Source organism: Rana temporaria, chromosome 9, assembly GCF_905171775.1.
Source record: "Rana temporaria chromosome 9, aRanTem1.1, whole genome shotgun sequence".
Classification (NCBI taxonomy): domain Eukaryota; kingdom Metazoa; phylum Chordata; class Amphibia; order Anura; family Ranidae; genus Rana; species Rana temporaria.
Window position 1 is genome coordinate 131313534 of NC_053497.1, and position 24677 is coordinate 131338210.

A 24677-nucleotide genomic window follows, 5' to 3' on the forward strand; every position below is an offset into this window, starting at 1 on the left:
CGAGAAACTCGACGAGCCAAAAAGAGAGCATGTTCTCTATTTCCTTGACGGGAATGGAGAAAATTGGCTTGTCGAGTTTCTCGACGGCTTCACAATGAACTCGACGAGCAAAACGATGTGTTTCGCCTGTCGAGTTTCTCGGTCATGTGTACGAGGCCTAAGCTGTGGTAGGGAACAGTGTATGTATAAGTACAGAAAAATGCTTTTCAAAATTGCATTTAATGCATCCGAGATCAACACATTAGATTTCCTTCACACAAGCAACACTTACTCTAAACAGGGCAGAGACAGTCTGGAAAGAGGACCCCTTCTTTTTCTTTCCACCCTTTGCACCAGTGTCTGGAGCTGAAATGAAGATTCTACTATGTTAAAGTATGGATCAAAATATGTAAAGTTCATAACAAGCTGAGTGTTTTTTTAACTTTCTGAATTCTTACCATCAGAACCAGAATAGGTAGAATAAAGGAGGGCCAGGAGCTTCACTGGAGACTTCTGGTAAAGGCCAACAACAGTCTCATTCAGTGGGTCCTTGTTCTTGTCAAGCCACCCACTGATGTTGTAATCCACAGTGCCAGCATAATGCACCAGAGAGAAGTGAGCTTCAGCTTTGCCTTTGCCAGGTTTGGGCTTCTCAAAGTTCTTGCACTTGCCCAGATGTTGATCATAGAGCTTGTTCTTGAAGGAAGTGTCAGTAGCCTTGGGGAACATGCACTCCTCTTCCAGGATTGAGAAGATACCCATTGGCTGTGCAAAAAAAAATTTTTTTTTTTATTATTAAGACTGTTTTTAAATTTTTGAGCAAAACGTGTGAAATTTCAACACGTACCTTCTCAATAAGCTCTATGCAGGCAGCCAGATCCATACCAAAGTCAATGAACTCCCAATCTATTCCTTCTTTTTTATACTCCTCTTGCTCCAGGACGAACATGTGGTGGTTGAAGAACTGTTGCAGTTTCTCATTGGTGAAGTTAATGCAAAGTTGCTCCAAGCTGTTGTACTACAGATTATGGTGCATAGATAAGGGTTTGAACATTACTATATATATATATATATATATATATATATATATATATATATATATATAGGATCTCAAATCTAGCAAATGTTGTACTAGAGGACTTTGATATATAATGTACAAGAGACTTACATTTAAAGGTTTTAAGTGACTAGTAATACAACATAGAGCATTATTGTTTCCAGGAGCAAGAAATGGCAGAAAACTTTAATTTTGTTTCAACTTACATCAAATATCTCAAATCCAGCAATATCCAGCACACCTATAAAGTGCTGTCTTGGCAATTTGGTGTCCAGCTGTTGGTTAATACGGACAACCATCCACAAGAACAACTTCTCATAGACAGACTTGCTGAGAGCACCAACGGCATTGTAAACCTGAAGAAAGTGAAATACAGTAAATTATTTCTCATTTAAATTTTATAGCAAATCATATCATTTCACTGTTAAGATATTATACCTGTTGGACAGTTTGACCTTTTGTGACATACTCATTGCCGACTTTTACCCTTGGGTAGCAGAGAGCCTTCAACAGGTCAGCAGAGTTCAATCCTTTCAAGTAGCCAATTTTATCAGCAACTGCACAGTGAATATTAAAGAATGATGAAAGTGATTACCTGTTATAGTTTTTGGCAAATTGTATTCAAAGTTTTTTAAATGTGCACTTTTTTTAAACAGTTTTTGTTAGTTATTTATTTATTTAGCTTGTAAAGCACAGGGGTAAATGCTGAAAGCCCATGTAAACTGATTAATTAAGAAAGTCTAGTCTGTGTTAGCAGAGAGGGAGCGGTGGCTTCCACCTTGGGTTAATTTAATGGGTACATACATAATATTTTTATTTTCATTCAAACAGCGGACCAGCAGGTTGAAGAAAAAAAAAACTGTCAGATCCCCACATCAAATGATGTTGATGCCCATACAACAGAAGCAGGTTGTTAGACCACATTCTGTTGAACAGTGCCCATCAGTGCTGCCTATCAGTACCACCTACAGCAGGGATATGCAATTAGCGGACCTCCAGGTGTTGCAAAACTACAAGTCCCATCATGCCTCTGCCTCTGGGTGTCATGCTTGAGGCTGTCAGAGTCTTGCTATGCCTCATGGGACTTGTAGTTCTGCAACAGCTGGAGGTCCGCTAATTGCATATCCCTGACCTACAGTATCAATGCACATTAGTGCCACATATCAGTGCTCATAAGTGCTGCATATCAGTGCCTCCTCATCAGTGCAGCATGTCAGTTCCCATCAGGGCAGCCTCATCAGCACACATCAGTGAAGGAGAAAAAATACTTATTTGCAAGATTCTATGACAGAAACTACACCAAGTTTGCTTTCCTTCCAAATTTTCGGTCTTTCTTTCGTTTATCAAAAAAATACAAATAAAACCCAGAATGCTCTATTTCCATGAAAAAAAAAACTTTCATATGGGTACAGTGTAGCATGACCATGCAATTGTCATTCAAATGCAACAGTGCTGAAAGCCGAAAATTGGAGGGGGTGGAAGAGCCTAATACTGAAGTGGTTAAACACTGTGGGCCAGATTCTCAGAAGAGATACGACGGTTTATCTCAGGAAACACCGTCGTATCTCTGTTTTTGGCCCTGGGTATCTATGCGTATGATTCCTAGAATCATTTTCGCATAGATACGGCGTAGATCCGACAGGTGTAAGTCACTTACACCGTCGGATCTTAGATGTAATTTGACGCTGGCCGCTAGGTGGCGTTTACGTTCAGTTCTCATTTGACTATGCAAATGAGCCTGATACGCCGATTCCCAAACGAATTTGCGCCGCGTCGTCGTCGTTTACGTAGTTTCCGTAAGCGTAAGGTTACCACTGCTATATGAGGGGTAACCTTACGCCAGTCCGCCGTATGCCATGTTAAGAATGGCGTCGAATCAGCGTAGTCTTTTTCCGTCGGTTACGTCGTTTTACTAACTCGTTCGAGAAAACGACTTTACGTCAATGACGCTCACGTCGGCGTCATTGACGTTTTCCGTTGTGAGCTGGAGCATGCGCACTTGGCTATTTTTCCACCCGGCGCATGCGCAGTTCGATCAGCGTGGGGGTGTGCTTAATTTGAATACAAGCCGCCCCCTTTGAATTACGCGGCCATACGCCGGGCCATTTATACTACGCCGTCGCAAATTACGGAGCAAGTGTTTGGAGAATACGGCACTTGCTCCAGGAAGTTGAGGCGGCGTAGTGTAAATGGCTTACACTACGCCAACGCGCATTCTATGAGAATCTGGCCCTATATTGCTTTTGATACCTTATTAGGAGAGGCCTGATGTAGGTCTGTTGATATTAAGTAAAAAAATAAAAAAAGGCAAACTACCTTCTGTGCCATCAGGTTCAGCCTGCTCTTCTCTTTGCTTTTGCTTGAATCTCATATTTCCCATGTGCATGACAGCTCCAGTCATCTTGTAGATGCCCATTTTTTCTTCTGGTGTAAAGCCCAGGATATCAATGGCACCCTGCAAATACACAAACTGGTTACTGTGTGTTACAATTCTAGATGGGTTTTAAAGTATATCTACGGCCCAAACTTTTTCAATTTTGGAAAATGTTAGGCAATCAAAAATTTCCTTTCCATTTTCTTAAATCGTTTTGTTGCTTGTATACTGAGAATGTTTCCCTTGAATTCTTTTCTCAGAGACACAATAGGACTTAAGAGGGGATCTCCCCAATATGAGTGTTAATCCCTTCTTAGAAAGCTGTCATGGAAAATGTGTTTCTAACAGAAGGATTCCCCTAACCTCCTGTTTCATTGGTTACCAGGACACATAGATAGGTCGAATCTCCACAGCAGGGACCCAGACAGCAAAAAAAACCTGATTGGATTCGAAGAGGGGGGAACAATATATCAAAAAGTAAAAATAATTGAGGTTTAAATACTAGATAAAATACTTTAAGAAAATGTAATTTGTAATACGTACATCAGTGGCCAGCAACTCCTCTACGTCATCAATACTCTTGACAGAAATCTCACCCTGGCTGATAAAGGGGTAGTCATATGGATTTGTTGTCAAAAGCAGCGATTCTATAGACAAGAGATCACACTGGTTAGAATATTCATACCATTTGTTACATAAATTGGACATACTGTAGCTTTAACATCAGTAGGTCATTTACCAACAATCTCTGGTTTCTTATTGGTCTGAATTTGGTAGAAGATGTGGTAACTTCTCTCAGCTGAAAGCTGGAATGTGACTCTGGATTTCTCCAGCAAGTCTGAAATGAAATAAAAAATTACTCAAAAGCAAGGAAAGAAATGGAGTATCTTAAAGGATAAGACGTCCATAATATAAAGTAAACCTTACAGGTCTCGATATCTGCGGAAGACAGTTTTCCTGTGGTTCCGAAGTGGATTCTGATGAATTTACCCTGGAGATGATGGATTTTTTTTATAAATTATATAATAAATAATAATAGATCTTATTCATAATGCTCACACACAGGTTGTTACTTACAAAACGGGAGGAGTTGTCGTTTCTCACAGTTTTGGCATTACCGAAGGCTTCCAGCAGAGGATTGGCCTGGATGATTTGATCTTCCAGTGTGCCCTGCGATCCATAAATTAATATTATTATAGTTATAATTTTTAGGATCGTGCACATATCTTTTGTTTTGAAAAGGTGTTGACTAGCTTATACATTTTAGTATGCGCATAGCCAAAGCTGCATTTACCCGCATGCAATTCATCAGCCAGGGCCTAGAGCAGCAAGGTTAGAGGGGACAGCGCCAAGACGTACACATTTTGATACAATTTCCTCATTATATTTTTCCCTACTGACCACCTGTGGCTAAATTCAGCCAAAGAATTGCAAAAGTAAGGGGATACAGAAGATGCTGATAGAAGTCAGAAGGCTCTCTTTAGTTGCCTTTTTTGTGGTCTGTGCAGGCCACATTCTGCCTCTTTTAGCACATTATAGTGCTAGCTTTTACTAAAATACCACATAAGTATATGATAAATAAGGTGGTGATTATTAGTGCTGCGCAAATCAGCCTGAGTTCAATACACCAAGGGTTCGTTGAGTCTTGTTCAAAGTTTGGCAAACCTGAATTTAGAGGCTAATCCAATTTGCATATATGTGGAGTGAATCTTGTTATTAACAACTTCTGCTCTAAAGCAATTTTTTTATTTTTTTGCACACATGTAATAATCTGCATTTTTAACTATGAAATTGCTTAAAATCTCAAGAGCATCATATACACTATATTACCAAAAGTATTGGGATGCCTGCCTTTACACACACATGAACTTTAATGGCATCCCAGTCTTAGTCTTTGGGGTTCAATATTGAGTTAGCCCACTCTTTGCAGCTATAACGGCTTCAACTCTTCTGGGAAGGCTGTCCATATGGTTTAGGAGTGTGTCTATGGGAATATTTGACCATTCTTCCAGAACTGCATTTATGAGGTCAGGCACTGATGTGAATGAGAAGGCCTAGCTTGCAGTCTGCACTCTAATTCATCCCAAAGGTGATTTATCAGGTTGAGGTCAGGACTGTGCAGGCTAGTGAAGTTTCTCCACCCCAAACTCACTCATCCATGTCTTTATGGACCTTGCTTTGTGCACTGGGGCGCAGTCATGTTGGAATAGGAAGGGGCCATCCCCAAACTGTTCCCACAAAGTTGGGAGCATGAAATTGTCCAAAATGTCTTGGTATGCTGACGCATTAAGAGTTCCCTTCACTGGAACTAAGGGGCCAAGCCCAACCCCTGAAAAACAACCCCACACCATAATCCCCCCTCCACCAAATAATTTGGAACAGTGCACAAAGCAAGGTCCATAAAGACATGGATGAGAGAGTTTGAGGTGGAGGAACTTGACTATAAATTGCCCAGTATTTATCTGGTACTGCCTTTGTTCTTACATAGGCAAAGCTGTCCTGCTGCTGGCCAAATCGAATCAAGTTTTTTAGGAATGAAAATATAGCAGATGATAAAGTAGTGTGCAATTATCCAGAAACAGGACAGTGTTAATTAGGGATAGTAGACCTGACTGGTGTATAACTAACTTTTATCCAGAGAAATAGGTGGGTGCAATCAATTTTCGTTAGTGTGAGGTGGTTTAGGTGTTAACCTTTCTTGCACTTATTTTTTATTATTATAAATGCTGCAAACAGTAGACAGCTGGTCAGTAAAAAATATGGTCAGTAAAAAGTGAATTCTTTTGTTTTGAGCAACTTAAAAAGGCCTTATTAACACAAATTAAAATACAAAAGCAATAAAAAACAAAAATACCACCCCTGTACCAATAGGTAAAAGTCAACCACAAAATTTAAGACAAAAAAGGCAGCAATTTATAAGAACAATAAATGCTGCAAGAGGGTTGATTACCCAAAGAGCTGCAATCTGAATTAAAGCACAGTTTCCTAACTGACCCTAATCTCTCCCTATGCAGTTTGTCAGCTTTCTCTATTCTTTCTCAACAACAACAACATAACAACAACATAGACACTATGGGGGTTATTTACAAAAGGGAAATCCATATTGCACTACAGGTGCAAACTACAAGTGCAAAGTGCACTTGAAATTGCAATGAAAGTGCACTTGGAAGTGCAGTCGCTGTAGATCCAAGGGGGGCATGCAAGGAAAATAAAAAACAGCATTTTAGCTTGCACATGATTGGATAATAAAATCAGCAGAGCTTCCCCTCATTTCAGATCTACGGCCTCGTACACACGACCGTTTTCCTCGACAGAATCCATCAAGAAACTTGGTAGCAGAGCTTTTTTGCCGAGGAAAACGGTTGTGTGTATGTTTTTCGTCGAGAAAACTGTCGTGGAACTAGTCGGGAGTCTCAATTTCCTCATCGTGTTTCTCGTCGGGCTGGTTTACGACGAGAAACACATTCGTGTGTATGCTTAGAAACCGTGCATGCTCAGAATAAGGGCCCTTTCACACTGGTGCGTTTTTGCCGCGTTTTTGCGGTTAAAATAGCGCTATTAAAATGCTCCCCATGCCCCTCTTCATTGAAATGAATTAAAATCGTGGTAAAAATGCAGTGTTTTACCGCGATTTTAACGCTCCATTTTTACCGCATTTTTTACAGCGGTTTTTAATTCATTTCAATGGAGGGGGCATGGGGAGCGTTTTATGGGCGTTTTAATAGCGCTATTTTTACCGCGAAAACGCGACAAAAACGCGGGAAAAACGCATCAGTGTGAAAGGGCCCTTAAGTATGAGATGGGAGCGTGCCTTCGGTAAAAGTAGGGTTTGTAATGGAGATAGCATATTCGTCATGCTGTAACAGACTGAAAAGCGCGACTCGTCTCTCACCAAACTTTTACTTAACACGCAGTAACATGAGATTAGCAAAAGCAGTCCCAAGGGTTGTGCCAGTGGAATCAAACTTCCTCTTTATAGTGCCGTCGTACATGTTGTACGTCACCGCGTTTGAAAACTACGAGATTTTGTCTTGACAGTGTGTACGCAAAGAAAGCTTGTCAAGATTCTCGACAAGCCTAACAAGGAACTCGTCGAGGAAAACGATGTTTCATTTACGACAAGTTCCTCGGTCGTGTGTATGAGGCCTACCTCTCAGATTTACAGCGACTGCACTTCCAAGTACACTTTCAGTGCAATTTCAAGTGCACTTTGCACTTGTAGTGCAAAGTGGATTTGCCTTTTCGTAAATAACCCCCATTGTGTCTAAATACAGCCCTGCATGTTGCCCATATTTCTGTTACGGTATAGGTAGTTGAGTTCTTATTGGCTTTACCTGCAGTTTGTTTGCTGACTCCTTTTTCTTTAGTGGGTCTCCAATAGCTGCAATTGTTGCAAAGTATTGGATGACACGCTTGGTGTTCACAGTCTTCCCAGCACCGGATTCTCCACTGGGGGTGAAAAACAAAAATTAAATGCATGAATCGAGCTATAAACTCCACATCAGGATATTTAACACTCTTAGCTGTCTGTGGTCTGATCTTTTACCATCTACTGTGATGGGCAGTCTAAGGCAGGCCATAGATGGTGCAAATTTATTTCCTGCAACCACAGGTTGCAGGAAAGAAATTTGTATGATTTCCCTATTAACACAGACAGTGCTTACAGGGGAATTCCTCCTGCCGAGCATTTATCTTCTGCCAGTGGGGGAAGCTGTCCCTGCCAGGAGAAGACAGTGATTATCGCTAGCGGGTATAGCAGCCGCTTGCGATAATCGCAAGAAAATCCGGGAGGCTGGTTGTGCTCAGGTTGATTGATCGATCAATATGGTACATTAATCCTGTCTGTTAATGGCTCGAATTTGGTCCGGTTTCTAGCAGACAACAACCAGGAGGATGATAGCACAGCAGGGGCAACCTGCACTGAAGGGGAATCTCTGCTGACCTTAAGTGAGACTTATGTGAGTGCACAGTGGACCCACGTTGAGGATATGTCATTGACTGGTTGTGGGCTAGATAAAATCTTAAAGCGAGCCATAGTTTGGAGACCCCTAGTCTAGTAGAACCTTATACATATGCTGTTAAGGCCCTTTAAGGACTGCATTTGTCATCCCCATATTTATGACATTATCTGGTTGGCTCAAATGTCAGGTGGCCTATACATGGGTCGATTACTAAAATAACTTGTTTTTGCTAAACTTGCTCCTCTAATTGTGTACCTTAATGTGAGAGATACAGTATGATGTGAGCTCACATTTAGGAAAACATGAAGTTTATCTAGAAAATGCTTAAAAATGTGCCCTGTTAAATAAAAAAAGCTATAATACTTACGTAATTAGGATAGACTGGTTTTCACGATCTGCAATCATAAAGAAAAGGCAAAGTAGATTTTGTATTTCACATTTAGTTGAATTTCATTTATTGCATAGTCTGTGCCCTATTAGGCCTCATGCACCCTGGACGCTTGTGGACGTTTTTACAAATGCCTTTTTTTGGCTTCAGATGTTTTTTTCTACAGTCAATAAACTCCCCATCTTTTATCCTATGTGTCCATGCACACATAGGCTGTTATCAACTGTTTGGGGCGGGGGCGTGGGTTCTGAGAGGCGTTTTTCAGTTGATAAACGCTCAAAAACATGGCTCACCAGTGTTTTTTTATGTTTTGCTCCCATTCATTTAAAAAAAAAACATTTAAAAATGCTAACTCTAAAAAACGCTATTGCAAAAACGCTGAAAAACTCACTGCAAAACGACTGGCCCTAAAGTTTCCTTGAGACAAATACCTTAAAGAGGAGGTCCGGAATTTTTTCTTTTAAAAGACAGCAGCTACACATACTGCAGCTGCTGGCTTTTAATAAATGGACACTTACCTGTCCTGCTGTCCCTCAATGTTGGCAGTAGGGTTCCCGGCGTGAAGGCGAAAGGCTACACTGCCACGGCCATTGCGGGTAAGGAAACCCGGCAGTGTAGCCTTTTGGCTTCACGCCGGGAACCCTACTGCACATGCGCGAGGCCCCGCTCCTCTCTTCTATTAGCCCGGCAGCCAGGGGAGGAGGAGGAGGGAGCCCCTCAGTGACATCACTACCGCGTCACGCCCGAGGCCAGACTCCCGGAACTGGGAAAGGATATCTGACAAAGACAGGTATCCTGTCCCCCCTCCCCCCGAAAGGTGCCAATTGTGGCACCGGAGGGGGGGAGGAATCCTATGAGCGGAAGTTCCACTTTTGGGAGCTCCGCTGTAAGGCATCTTTCACACTGGGGCAGGTCATGCAGTGGCGGTATAATGCCGCTAAAAATAGCGGCGCTATACCGTCGGAATTGTTGCGGAATTCGGCCGCTAGGGGTGCGGTATTAACCCCTGCTAAAAAATGAAAAATGGTTAATGCTGCTGGCAATGTAATGTGGAGGCGCATTGCTGGCGTTATTATCGCGGACTCCCATTACTTTCAATGGGAAGGAGCGGTGAAGGAGCGGTAAACACACCGCTCCTCTCACCGCTCCAATGATGCTGCTTGCAGGAGATTTTTTTTTCTCCCGCCAGCGCATCGCCTCAGTGTGAAAGCCCTCCGGCTTCCACATTGAGAATGCAGTGCAGGAGTTTTTTGGCGGAATTTAGGCGCTATTTTTAGTGCTAAACCGCCCGAAAAACTCCTCAGTGTAAAAGGGGCCTAAGTGCCTTTGCTAGCCTAATCTAGCTGATAATCTTACACCCAGATAGCAAGAAATCGTACTGCAAGTTTGAAAATGTTAAGCTATTGCTAGACTTGCCAGGCTTTCCAAGTTTGCACAATTGCAGCAAGTCTGCGTTGCATGACTCCAGTTTAACTTTCTTTCCAAACATTCTGCAAGCCTGCTGCAAGTTCTGGTTCAGTTATGTTGTGCAATAGTCATCCCACCACAGGGGGTCACTGTGGCTGAATTTTGTGCTCTTTTTGAGCTCTTGTTGTAGACTCAGCACTGCAACTTTGTCCTTGCTAGAGACTTGTTTAGCAAATTTGCTACAAATTGGAAAAGTGTCATCTAGAACTTGTGCTTTAAGGGTTCTGCAAATGTACAAATTGCCAGTGAAAATGTGCAGCAAGTTAACAGACTTACAATTCAGTACTGCCACAAATTTCATGTTAACCTTGCTATCTATTCCTTGACCTTATGTGCACACCAGTTCAGTGATGTAAGCAATAGTGACATCACAGGATTACTCTGACAGCCAAACAACTAATACATTTTCTAAAAGGAAGTCAACAATGGAAGCTTACAATTTTGTCTTATGACATTTCCTTGAACTCAAAAGACATGCTGATAGGTTAATCGGCTCCTGTCTAAATTAGTATGTACTAGTATATGTGCATGTATGTATGTGTGTGAGATAGGAACCATAGATTGTAAGCTCCTTGAGGGCAAGTACTGATGTGAATGTACAATAAATACGTAACACAGCGTAAATAAAATAAATAAATTAAATAATTGATCATTCTTCTTCAAATTCATTGTTCTATCATGAATGTTTTGAAATTAGTGGAAAAAGATCGAAAGCAATGAAGGCACAATAAAAAACACCCTTGAACATGAACATTTTGTAAGTAGGAGAGTTAGATAAATTCAGAGGCCATGTAGCTTATTTACAAAAAAAATATGGATTTACATCTAAATAGTACACATGTACATTATTCTATAATCAGTTGAGAGGGGCCTAAGTACATCTATGGCTTGGTCTAGACAGATTATGAGGTACATCCATGCTGGCTCGTTACTAAGGGGACCTTTCTTTTGCCCATGCAGATCAAAGTAAAAGGATGACCTAACTACCCGCTTCTCCCCAACAGCATATACTCACTTCTCCTTCTCACCACTCCATTCAGCAGCTAGGAACAAAATGAAATACCGGGTACTGCCAGGGTATAACTGAACATGTACCCTTAATACTAATCTCTCATATAACAGCATGGGGCCAAGGGGAGAGTCCTTAGACCTTGAGCATGTTTGGCAGCTGAATGCAGAGGCAGGGGTGGAAGGAAAGGTGAGTACATGCTCCTGGCTAGACATCATTAAAAAAGGCAGCAGAGGAGGCCTTTCTTTCCTTCCTCACCTGGCCGTGATCATACATGACTGCTTGTGAGTGGTTGGAGATCGATTAATTGCCGAAGAAACAACATCCAGTCGCATAGACCCCCAGGCTGGGTCATAGGCCATACATCTACAGAAGATCTCTAGTTGGGATCTTCATCTTCGGTAAGAGGCAGTTATATAGAAGTGTTCAGCATTAGGAACTCCTTGCTCATACTGGGATTCCTTTCAATGGATTGCCTTAAAAGTCTCCTCAATCTTCCAAAAATATCTCCTTCCTCCTGTTGTCACCGTATCTCAGTAGGTTTGGTATAGGTCACCTATACCAAACCTACTGAGATACGGTGACAACAGGAGGAAGGAGATATTTTTGGAAGATTGAGGAGACTTTTAAGGCAATCCATTGAAAGGAATCCCAGTATGAGCAAGGAGTTCCTAATGCTGAACACACCATAGGCATCTGGTGAGTAGAACTCCTAAGGGAGACCCGGTATGAAGATTATTTTACAATTGGAAGTTTCAAGGATTTTATGAAATACATCGGTTTAAGAGACTTTATACAGTTTTTTCTGTGAATGGACTTTATGCATTTTTATTCCTTTTGGTTCACATGATTTTATATTTTAAACCTATTTCATTTTGTGGTCATACACATTGCATTCATCCTCACTCAGTGAGACTAATTTAGCAGAAGGTTAATTACAGGTTTAATTAGTCACCTTAGTGCTGTTAGTGCTGTTAGTGCTATTCAGAGACACATTGCTTTTCATTTCTTACCCTATTATAACAGCTGCTTGTCTGCAAAACTATTGATTATTACACATATTCCACCACGTCCATAGAGCGCTAGGATCAGTTTTTATCCTTTGGATACCTTCTGATATTTTTTTATACAGTTATATAGAAGGTGGAGGATTTCTTTCCTATTACATCACTTTTCCTTGGTTTGCTCTGGTTTAAAGTCACCAACTTACCTTTAGGAGGACTGTACATCTATAACCTCTTGTCGACCATCATCTGATGTGTTTTTTTTTTTTTTTTTTTAAATACAGAACATTAACTTGCTCATTTTATATTGGGACACATTAGAATTTATTGCAAATAGGGCAACCTGTTTGTGTTGTGATATCAGAAATATCGACAACATATGTATTCACTCACTTAGTTTTATTGTTTTTTTGTATATTTTCACGTTTATTGCGCAGCTTGTTCTTTTATATGTCTATTTTTTGTGTGTCTCACATTTTAAGTTGCAGCATTATTGGTAATTGTTCACATTCATGTAAACAGACAGCACAGTATCACCCCATTTCCGAGTACATGCTCCTGGAGAGGAGGGTGCTGAGTGAACCATTTATTTTACTTTTCCTGGGAAAAGAAAAGATTTACTTTAACCTCTCTGGCGGTATGATTATTTCAGAAAAAAGGTGCTGAAAGCGGTACCATTATTTGCAAAGAAATTTGGCGTTTTATACTGTAGGTCTTAGGAATAACTCACTTAAATCTGACCAAACAGGAGTCCAGTAGGCATCCCGGGTATGACATTTTTTTAAAAACAAAATTATAAATTATAATATAATAAATAATTATAAATAATTATAAAAAATAGTAATATAATTATAGTAAAATTATTCAATAATGTAATCAACTCAAAATCACTGAAATTTGCTCAGTTGCAGAATTGTCGCCGTCATTACTTTTATTTTTTTATGACGAATTTTCCCACAAATCGCTATCGCACAATTCTGCAAGTGATTATAATTTATTATCGCTGTTTTCTAGCTGCTCTAAAACCATTTTTTGACATAAAGTGAGACTTTTGGTTGCTATGGACAATCTACAGTTTGCAGGCAGAAAAAAAAAATATATAAAAGTACATGTAGGGCACTGGGCAGACCACTAGGGACAAGGGGGGTGTTTATTTTTTACATACAGTACTGTAATCTATAAGATTTCAGTATACTGTATGTATTGTGTTTGTTTACCTTTTTGAATTTGGTGCCGTTCTCCGCTCTTGTGCGTCGTAACGTCGCAGGGAACGGAGATCGGTGGCACACAGAGGCACTGTGTGAATCGAGCGAGGTCCCGCTCGCTCACACAGCGCAGTGGCATCGCTGGATCCAGGGACAAGGTAAGTAAACCAAGCCTGTGGATTCAGCGAGGCGAGCCAGAGTCTGACTCGGGGTTTCCGATCGTAGCACAAAAATCTCACCCCGAGTCAGACTCGGGAACACCGCCAGGGGGGTTAAGAGATCAACAACAATATGAAATGTAATCCTTGGAGCTCAATCTTTTCTCATGAGAAATTATTGGTCACTTTGGCTTACTGCACCTAATTTCTCTTTAAAATATCCTGTTAATTACACATCTATCTGGACATTAACTCTAATAAAGTGAGTTGGTTTCAGTTTGATACACCACTATCACAGGAATTATAGGAGTTCTAACTTACCAGTTAACATGAACTGATAGGCATTATCAGAGATGGAGAAGATGTGTGGTGGGGCCTCCTGGCGCTTTTTTCCTCTGTAGCCAGCAACAACTTCGGGGTTGTACACTGGCAACCACTTGTAGGGGTTCACAGTGACACAGAAGAGGCCAGAGTAGGTCTGGAATACCAAGTTGGGTACATTCAGTTAAGATTTAGAATACAAGATATGATGCTTGACTAGATGCATGTTAAAGAGCCACTGCCACCGTGCCTATGCAGGACTAAGTGATTGTGCCTCTGTAAAGGGACCCCATAACCCCCTTATACTTATCTTTGCAGCACACCCCCACTGCTCTTTCCCCCCATACAAGCATCCACCATATTCAGAATTTCCGAAGAAGCAAGGGATCGCTAGTAGGGTGAAAATTGAGGAACCAGGATGGCAGGGCCCTTTGCAGAGACACTGTCACTTTGTTCAGGGAAGGAATGTATTTTTAAGCTAGCCTTCCCTTGGTACAACACCTTAATTAATACCTGGGAGTGGCTATGTATAGGTATCCTAATGATTTTTCAATTTCTTTTACTTGGGAAACAATTCTTTCATCTGGGTAAATAAAGGGTTTTTCTTGACAATTATACACTAAGCAAAATTCTAAACGCAACTCGTTTGTGTTTGCCCCTATTTATCATGAGCTGAATGCAAAGATATAGGCCTTTTGTGTACATAGAAAAAGTCATGGATCTTTGAGTTCAGCTCATGATAATTAGGGGCAAACTCAAAAGTGTTGCATTTATAATTTTGCTCAGTGTAATTAAAATGCATCCATAGGAACATTTTTACTGGCCAAAAAAAATGTAGATTTGTCTTGTGATTTAGCCACCTCTGCTTTGCTTTCATAAGAAGGGTGGAAATCGAGACAATGTACAGTCTTCATGCCTGTATTCAAAAATGTTTAACCTTCACATATGAAGAGCTGTAAAAATGTTAAAACGGAAGTAAACCCATCCATAAAACAGTTTAATTTCCGGCATTAGACGAAAACGTAACACTCCCATTGGTTGTGCTCTCAACCAAACTGTCAAACCATCCAATGGCTGGTGTCTAAACTGATCACATGTGCAGCTTCATGGCAGTTGTAGATTAAAACGAGGCAAAGATGGCAGCTTCCTTGGCTGAAAATGATAGGGGGGTTTACTTACACTTTAAATAGTTCTCCTCAGGAGCTGGTTCTAGCCAAGTCAGTTGATTGCTTCAAAAAAGGCCAGAATATAAATGGCTACTAATATTTATACGAAATAAGATAGTAGTATGTTGATCCAGGGAGTATCTGATCGTCTTTGGATGATACCAGGAAGGAATTCTTTTCATTATCGTAAATAGGACACACTTTATCAGGGTTTACTTCCTTCCTAGCTGCAGGTTTAAGAAGGTTGAACTTGATGGATAGATAGTCTTTTTTTACCTTAAATATATAACTATGTAACCCATTTTCGGAGGCTACCTTCCTGCAGACTGTACCTCTGCCTCTGCCCTGCCTCCCTCCAGAATATTATTTAATATCATTACAAAGGTGCTGACCTCAAGCTCTCTTCCCCTCCTGTAAAGCCGGCCATAGATGGTTTGAATCTCGGCTGGTTCAGCAGGTACCAGCCAAGGTTCAATCATGTATGGGCAGGCTGATTGTACCTAAGTTGATTGATTGATCAATGTGGGCACAACCAACCTGTCAGAACTTTATTGCTGCTAGCAATCACTGTGTGTTCTCCTGTCCAGGATGGTTCACCCTGCCGGGAGAACACAATAGCTCCAAGAGAGCAATTCTCCCATCAACACTGATTGTGGTTGCAAGAAAATAAAAATCGCTCCATCTATGGCCTGCTTAAGTCCACCTAAATATGGCCTTCTCAAATTACAGAGCAGGTACTCCCACAGCAGGTCTAAATTCAGCTTAAATCTTGCATTATCTGGCATTTGGCAACTAAGCGTAAAGACAGATTAAAATTCATTCTGCTATTCAAACTCAGCAAAAATGTTATGGCTTCTGGAACTGCATTTTGCTTACTGAAAGTCATTTAATAAAACATGTTTGCAGAAGTAAGGTATTGTCAGGAGTGTGTAAAGATCCTTCTCCTTGATAGCTGCTGGTCTTATTCCAGCATCCTGGTTTTGGCTGTGATACATTTTTCCTGTCTGTCTGTCCACTGGCAAAGTAATTGATGTAGCCACTCTCTGGGTGGAGACCAAACCTGATTTAGGCGAGTACTTGTAGGCCTGCTTGTCTTATAGAAAAGGGTGTTGCTATAGGTGAAGAACACACAAGCTAGCTAGAGTGCCTGACCATCTGCGTTAGCGGTGGGCATGACAGGTATGCTGTCCAGATACAACTACCCCCTGGGGTATATGAACTTAGTTGGAAAAAAATGGGCTTACGTAGATCATCCAGGCTGCATAACGTTCTTTGAGGTTAAACAGCACAGAGGCCTCATTCAAGTGGGTCAACATGGCCATGTCTTCAATCTTATCGAACTTTGGAGGGTTCTGGGGGTTGACCAGGTCCTCTTTGACTGTTACAGTCTGGAAGGGAAAGACATTGTATTCAGTGAATTTAACATATCTACAGCAAGAAAGATGCTTATTTATTTGTACTGCATACCTTCCCATCGTCAGTGTTCACGGTGACTTTGTTACCCTCACGTGCAGTGACTAAGCCCTTCACGTAAAGCTCCTTGTCATCATGGACAAAGACAGAGTTTTTAGCATCAAAGGGCTTGTTTTGAGCCTCCAGTCTTTCCTTTTCTGATTTCCTCAGGAAGGAGGCGGCTGGCCCAAACACCGCCATTTCAGCGTCACCCATGGTTGCAAGTCACTATTGGAGAGAATAGACAGGCAGTATTCATTGTCTATACTTCATGTATAATGATATACAGGAGAAATTCATCTATGTGATAAAAAATGTTGTGTTGCAAAAACCCAAATTCAATGCATATAATGAAGGGCCCTATAGAGCATAAACCTTGGTGACATGGAAGAAAGCATTTGTCCAATAATAAAAGAAGAGAGGAGAAAAGCTGAAAAAACATTTGCAATGTTTGATAGCTGATCCCAGCAATTGACTGATCTGGGCCCACCAACTTTAAAAAGTAGGCAGTCAACGGAATGTTGTTATGCTTTGTTACGCAGTCTGATTGATTGTCCTAATGTTTTGAACCACAAAGTAAAGAGTACATGATACAATATTTACTAACAGGGCTGTTAATGATAAGCACTGTTCCCCACATCAGCTTTATATGCCTGTATAAAGTGTATATTAATGAGGCAAATGTATTGTAAAGGTTCTAGCAACCTTAACCTGTCAGAACGTCCCTATTAGTTGATTCCAATGGCTAAAATCAGGCACAAGATAATGTCTATGGGTCCCGGTACTTGTTCCGAAGACATCTTCTGTGCGCACTGGGATGCCTTAAAGCGGGGGTTCACCCCAAAAAAAAATGTTAACATGACATTCAGCCGAGTTGTCAGAATGACAATCGGCTGTTTTTTTTTCAGTGCAGCACATACCGTATTTTCACCACCGCTTCCGGGTATGTAATCTGCGGGACTGGGCGTTCCTAAGTGATTGACATCCTTCCGACCGGCGCATACAGCGCGTCACTAGTTGCCGAAAGAAGCCGGACTGCGAGTCGGCTCTATACGGCGCCTGCGCACCGACGTTCGGCTTCTTTCGGCAACTAGTGACGCGCTGTATGCGCCGGTCGGTAGGATGTCAATCACTTAGGAACGCCTAGTCCCGCAGATTACATACCCGGAAGCGGCGGTGAAAATACGGTATGTGCTGCACTGAAAAAAAAAAAAACAGCCGATTGTCATTCTGACAACTCGGCTGAATGTCATGTTAAAAATTATTTTTTTGGGTGAACCCCCGCTTTAAATACATCAAGTAGTAGCCTTGATTTGGCTCCCACTTAAGCTGGCCGTACATTTTACAATTTTCTTATTCAATTTTCTTTAGATTTACCTTCAACTATGTAGTACAAGGGCCTGCCTGATTGGATACAAATTGAAAGTGCCTAGGTTTGACCTCCTATTATATGGTTTTGGTAAATCTAAAGGAAAGTTGTACAAGAAAATTGTATAATTTATGGCCAGCCTGATGCCGCGTACACACTACCATTTTTAATGGTCTAGAAAAAACAATGTTTTTTTAAACCCGATTTTTGTTAAACCTGCCTTGCCTACACATGATAGTTAAAAAAAAAAGGTTTAGCAAAGCGCGGTGACGTACAACACGTATGACAGCACTATAAAGGGGAAGTTCTATTCAGATGGCGCCACCCTTGGGGCTGCTTTTGGTGATTTTGTGTTAGTAAAAGTTTGGTGAGAGACGATTCGCGCTTTTCAGTCTGTTACATCGTGATGAATGTGCTATCTCCATTACGAACGCTAGTTTTACCAGAACGAGCGCTCTCGTCTCATAACTTGCTTCTGAGTATGCACGTTATTTTCACGTCGTTAAAGCCTACACACGTCCATTTTTTACGACGTTAATAAACGACAACGTTAATAAACGACAACGTTAATAAACGACAACTTTAATAAACAATGCGTAAATTTAGAGCATGTTCTAATTTTTTAATGCCCATTTTTAACATCGCGAAAAATGCTCTGGAGCCCACACACGATAGTTTTTAATGTCATAAAAAAAAAAAATTCACATCGCGAAAAACGGTCGTGTGTACACGGCATTAGAGTTATTCAATCAAGCTCCTAGGCACCTGAAAGATGTTAATCTTATTGGAGAATGGAACGGAGAGGGCATACCAGAGCACCAACAATGGAGCCACCTCAAGGTCTCTGATTCCTGTATTTATGGATTCCCAGGCCTAAAGGAGGTAAGTTATAAGAAAGCAAGTTTTTCAACCCGCTTTTGAACACCAGCACTAGTTTAGTTTGTAACATTTAGTGTCAGCTCTAATTTAAAATCTATAACAGTGTTGTGCTAGTAAGACTTTGGACATATTTTTTAATTTGTCTGCCCTTGTCTGCCCCTGTAATCTATAAGATTACAGTATACTGTATGTAATGTGTTTGTTTACGTTTTTGAATTTGGCGCCGTTCTCCGCTCCCGTGCGTCCTGACGTCGCAAGGAACGGAGATCGCCGGCACAGGAGGACACTGTGTGAATCGAGCGAGGTCCCGCTCGCTCACACAGCGCGGTGGCATCGCTGGATCCAGGGACAAGGTAAGTAACTTTGTCTGCTGCTGCAGCGAGGCGAGCCCGAGTCTGACTCTGGGTTACCGCTTTTGGTATGAAAATCTCACCCCGAGTCAGACTCGGGAATACCGCTAGGAGGGTTAAAGGAACCTATTTAGAAAATAAAAACCGAACCTTTACAAACCCTTTAAATAATCCAGATGTTTTATCTACAGGACTGTTTTTTCCTGTGACAGAATAATGATCACTACAAATGAAGGAGGGTTAACAACGCATTAACTGCCAAACCTGTTTTTGGTGGTCTTCAGCCAGAGAAATTCCACAAAGAAGCTGAAAGAAGAGAACACAAGAGGTGGTGAGTACTAGAGCTTCTATATAAATCTTCAGAACTAAATAGAACAATTTCAAAACAGACTAAGACTGGCCACACATTATACAATATTCTTGTACAATTTTCCTTTAGATTTACCAAAACCATATAATATGAGGTCAAACCTGAACACTTTCAATTTGTACGCATCAGGTAGGCCATTGCACTACATAGCTGAAGGTAAATCTAAAGGAAATTGAATAAGAAAATTATATAATGTATGGCAAGCTTTAGATAATTAATATTTGACTACTATAGATTATAGGCATGTGCCCAGGTGGTCCGGTTCAATTATAAGCTCCGCTTATGGGCAGAGACTGGTGCAAATGTTTTGTAAAATATTAATTATGTACTTGTGCTTAGCATCAAAACATCAGAGACATTTGGAAGTAACAATGAGTCCCATGAACAGGGCGTGGGTCTAGGGGTATCCTAAGAAAGTAGGATAAGACACATTAAATATGATTTTGGCAGTTCAAACAGCCTTATCCAATAAACAGCGTTCATTCTTCAACCAATCAGAATTCACTTTGTCAACTTACAAATTAGCACTTGAGATTTAACACTCTTTATGAATGAAGGCTGTCAATGTTAAAGTGAATCTAATGCCACGTAAACACGACCGTTTTCCGGGTTGTAAAAAATTACGTATTTTTTTATGTCATTAAAAACGATTGTGTGTGGGCTCCAGCGCATTTTTCACGATGTAAAAAATGGGCATTAAAAATTTCGAACATGCTCTAATTTTTCACGACTTTTTTAACGTTGTCGTTTTTAGCGTCGTAAAAATTGATCGTGTGTGGGCTTTAACGACGTGAAAAACCTGTGCATGCTCAGAAGCAAGTTATGAGACGGGAGCGCTCGTTCTGGTAAAACTAGCGTTCGTAATGGAGTAAGCACATTCATCACACTGTAACAGACTGAAAAGCGCAAATCGTCTTTTACTAACACAAAATCAGCAAAAGCAGCCCCAAGGGTGGCGCCATCCGAATGGAACTTCCCCTTTATAGTGCCGTTGTACGTGTTGTACGTCACCGCGCTTTGCTAGAGCATTTTTTTTTTCACGATCGTGTGTAGGCAAGGCCGTTTTAATGATCGGGTTGAAAAAAACGTCATTTTTTCTAGACCATTAAAAACTTCATTTTTTACAACCCGAAAAACGGTCGTGTGTACGCGGCATAAGGTGAATATTTTTTTATTTTTTTGCCCCTTCTAATTTCTGTACTGCAAGGCCATCTTTTCCTGCTAAAGTCACATGATTGAGCATCAAATAACAAAAATGTTAATTTAAAGAAATGTTTCAAATACAAAACTGAAAGGGCTGCTTAGAAAACTTGACTTACTTTACTTAAAATATTATAATTATTATTATTATACAGGATTTATATAGCGCCAACAGTTTACGCAGCACTTTACAATGTATAGGGGGGCAACACAATTACAGTACAGTTCAATACAAAAAGGTACAGGAGGGCCTTGCATGTAGAGCTTACATTCTAAAGGGGAGGGGTGGTGGTACAAAAGGTAATGGCAAAAATATCTATATATAGCTATCGCCTTTAATGATAACAAATGCAAATGCAAATGTGAAATAAATTGCGATTTTTTTTTTTTAAGGCTTCTCTATTGGGTTAAATAATGGGTCGGCTTTCACCCCTCGAGACTATAAGACAAAGTTTCTTCAATTCAGCTTAATGTACCATAACCGCCTTCTGGCGGATGTGCAAAGATAAAGAACTTACCCAGAGAAGGACCACCTTGCCAGTGTCTTGGGACGGGCATTGCTTTTATACGTGAGACAAGCTGGTCATCAACCATTTGTTCTCCTATGTATGGAAAGCCTATAAAAAAAAGGGTGGTGTTATCATTTGAATGGAATGGCATTTTACTTTTGTTTTACTGCTATTAATATCATTGCCGGTGTGTCTACTAAAAAAAAACACTGGAGATTGCTCAGGCACGTTCTTGGAAGGCTGTATGCTTGTCATAAATGGCTGGCGTATTTTATGGGGCATCTGAAGGAGATGAATGCAGATCACAAGATCAGAAGCTGCCTGTGTTACTAAAGACGAGAAAGTACAGATATCGTTTCTACACTGCGCAGTGCGAATGTAGAACAGGAATAATTGATTTCTATGAGTGATAGGATAATAAATTCCACAGTTCTTATAAGAACCTGTAAGAAGCAAAATACAGAGGCTATCATTGCTAACTGTCTTGAAAAAGTACTAGTTGTACGGCTGCCTCCTGACTCTTTTGAATGGGTTACACATAACGGGCGTGTAACACATAAAGTAAGAGTATTTTCTTATGTTTAGAGGTAAAAATAGCATGGCGAAATCTGCAGGCAGAAAGGGCAAACCTATGGTCAAAGTCAGGGCTTTTTTTCTCAGATAATAGGTGCAGGAACTCAACCATCAGTGCAGCCTATAAGTGCCCATCAATACCCATCAGTGCCGGCTCTTCAGTGCCCATCAGTGCAACCTATTAGTGCCTCATCAGAGCACATCAGTAAAAGAGAAAAATTACCTGTTTGCAAAATTTTATACCAAACTATGAAAAAGTTTTCATAAATTTTTTCTAAAATTTCGGTCTTTTTTCATTTATTTAGCTAAATTTCTGTGCACAAATTATGAAAAATGTATTTGGGTACAGTGTTTCATGACCGCGCAATTGTCATTCAAAGTGCATCAGTGCTGAAAGGTGAATATTGGCCTGGGCCGGAAGGGGGTTAAAGTGCTGCATTCCCATCCACATTTCACTTTTACCCAATGAAGGCTGGTGCTCAATATTGCGGTGGGGGGTCAAACAAACCTGCCCCCCTCACTCGCATTAGCCACCACCCCTCCCCGGTGGAAGACGGATGGGAATCGGAGGTGGTGCGGGCTCCTGGAATCTGCCCGTGGCCCAATCACTCGCACTAGCACATGACCCCCCCCCTGCACCCAGACGAGTCAGACCCCATCCATGTCCAGCCGCCATAACCCCCCGGCGCTGGAGATGACCGGGAATCAGAGGTGGTGCAGGCTCTTGGAAGCTGCCCCTGGCCCCCTCACTGGCACTAGAACATAATCGCTCCTATATTTTTGGTAATATAGTGTATGTAATTGCAGCTCTATCCCTTTGTTTGTTGTGTTCCATGATTTTAATATACTTTTAAACATATGTATAAATAAAATGTAAACCTTTTTCTATATAATTTTGGGTGTGGTACCTTGAAAATCCTGTATAGTTTATTTCTGGTATGGATTTGTGTTTTCAGTGTCTGTACAATAGAGGATGCGGTACCAGTAAATCTTGATGGACACATAGGGCCAGATTCACATAGAATTACGCCGGCGTATCAGCAGATACTCCGACAGAAGTCCGAATCTAAGGCCGTCGTATGTTTAAGTGTATTCTCAAACTGAGATACACTTAAACATGCCTAAGATACGACGGCCAGCGCCGTTGTATCTTAGAGTGCAAGATCTACGCTGACCGCTAGGTGGCGCTTCCATTGCGGTCGGCGTAGAATATGCAAATGACTAGTTACGCCGATTCACGAACGTACGATTGCCCGTCGTAGTGATTTTACGTCAATTCCGTAAGAGTTATGCAGTGTAAAGATAAACATGCCCCCTAGGTGGCGTACTCAATGTTAAGTATGGCCGTCGTTCCCGCGTTGCAATTTGAAAATTTTACGTCGTTTGCGTAAATCGTCCGTGAATGGCGCTGGACGCCATTTACGTTAACGACGAAACCAATGACGTACTTGCGACGTAATTTCGTGCAATGCACAGCGGGAAAATTCGTGACGGAGCATGCGCAGTACGATCGGCACGGGAACGCGCCTAATTTAAATGATCCACGCCCCCTACATGGATCATTTGAATTAGGCGGGTTTGCACCGGTGGACTTTACGCTACGACGCCGCAAGTTTACAGGCAAGTGCTTTGTGATTCAAGCACTTGCTCGTAAAACTTGCCACGGTGTAACGTAAAGGAGATACGTTACGCCGACGCAGTTCTACGGGGATCTGGCCCACAGGCTGGTGTTACATTTTTTCTGCACTTGGTAGACCCTTATTTGTACACCAAAGGTTTCAGCTGATTTGCAACATTCAAGTACAAGTTCTGGAGCAACGTCAAAGGGAGTACAGTACAAGCTACTGAAAAGCTCTTGGTTGGTACTGCCACTTGTGTAGCTAGCTGCAGAGCCTGCTTGAGTTTTTCCCGGCTGCGCCCAGCACAGGTCAGTTTGAATGTACTGCAGAAAGGAAGGTTACTGTTAGGGTCAGGGGTTACGGAGAGTATTATTTCAGTTTTGACAGTTAGTTAAGTGTTGGCAGGGAGGTTAAGTGTAAGGTCTCATTTAGTAAACTAAGTGTCAGGTTATGTTACAACACAGAGGAAAGACATCTGGCAAACAATTTTGCATTTTAACAGACCAGACCAGACCTCCATTACCAACAGCCTTTAACAGAGGAATTCTGATTGGCTGCTTCATATTATTGTACACTTTTTTTTTGCACAGTATTGCTAAAAAACACACATGTGTAAATGAAACATTGTTTTCCTAGACGAGTTCCTTGTTAGGCTTGTCGAGAAACTTGACAAGCTTTCTTTGCGTACACACTGTCAAGACAAAATCTCGTCGTTCTCGAACGCGGTGACGTAAAACACGTACGACGGCACTATAAAGGGGAAGTTTGATTCCACTTGCGCCACCCTTCTGAGCATGTGCGGGTTTCTAAGCATACACACGAACGTGTTTCTCGTCGAAAACCAGCCCGACGAGGAACACGACGAGGAAATTGAGACTCGTCGAGTTCCTCAACAGTTTTCTCGATGAAAAACATACATACGATCGTTTTCCTCGGCAAAAAAGCTCTGCCACCAAGTTTCTTGATGGATTCTGTCGAAGGAAAACGGTCGTGTGTACGAGGCCTTACTTCTTGCCAAAAAAAAAGTTAAAGGGAACTTCACTCTCTCAATTGACATTGACTATTTTTAATTCCTATGCTGCTAACATTAGTAAATAGATAGTAACATACACTCACTGGCCACTTTATTAGGTACACCTTGCTAGTACCGGGTTGGAACACCTTTTTCCCTTATGCTGCGTACACACAATAGGTTAGTCTGAAGAAAACGGTCTGATGGACCGTTTTCATCAGACCAAACCGATAGTGTGTGGGCCCCATCGGTTAT

The 24677-nt window shown here is 41.2% G+C and overlaps 1 protein-coding gene across 2 annotated transcripts in view; it reads right to left on the minus strand.

The window, feature by feature from the left end:
- The window catches only part of LOC120914070 (myosin-1B-like), a 32995-nt gene extending 11750 nt beyond the window's left edge, over positions 1–21245 (minus strand). The window contains exons 1-17 of one of the 2 annotated variants that reach the window (XM_040324522.1): positions 21228–21245; positions 19404–19445; positions 16557–16769; positions 16334–16477; positions 13924–14080; positions 8739–8766; positions 7745–7859; positions 4488–4580; positions 4338–4401; positions 4150–4248; positions 3954–4057; positions 3353–3491; positions 1475–1593; positions 1243–1392; positions 827–997; positions 438–744; positions 272–345 (exon numbers count right to left, since the gene is read on the minus strand). In XM_040324522.1, coding sequence (XP_040180456.1) covers positions 272–345; positions 438–744; positions 827–997; positions 1243–1392; positions 1475–1593; positions 3353–3491; positions 3954–4057; positions 4150–4248; positions 4338–4401; positions 4488–4580; positions 7745–7859; positions 8739–8766; positions 13924–14080; positions 16334–16477; positions 16557–16757 — 1965 coding nt within the window. In that variant the 5' untranslated portion in view covers positions 16758–16769; positions 19404–19445; positions 21228–21245. Of the gene's footprint in view, positions 1–271; positions 346–437; positions 745–826; positions 998–1242; positions 1393–1474; positions 1594–3352; positions 3492–3953; positions 4058–4149; positions 4249–4337; positions 4402–4487; positions 4581–7744; positions 7860–8738; positions 8767–13923; positions 14081–16333; positions 16478–16556; positions 16770–19289; positions 19446–21227 lie in introns of those variants that run through there. The other variant, XM_040324523.1, reaches the window with a different exon arrangement.
- Positions 21246–24677: the final 3432 nt, after the last annotated feature.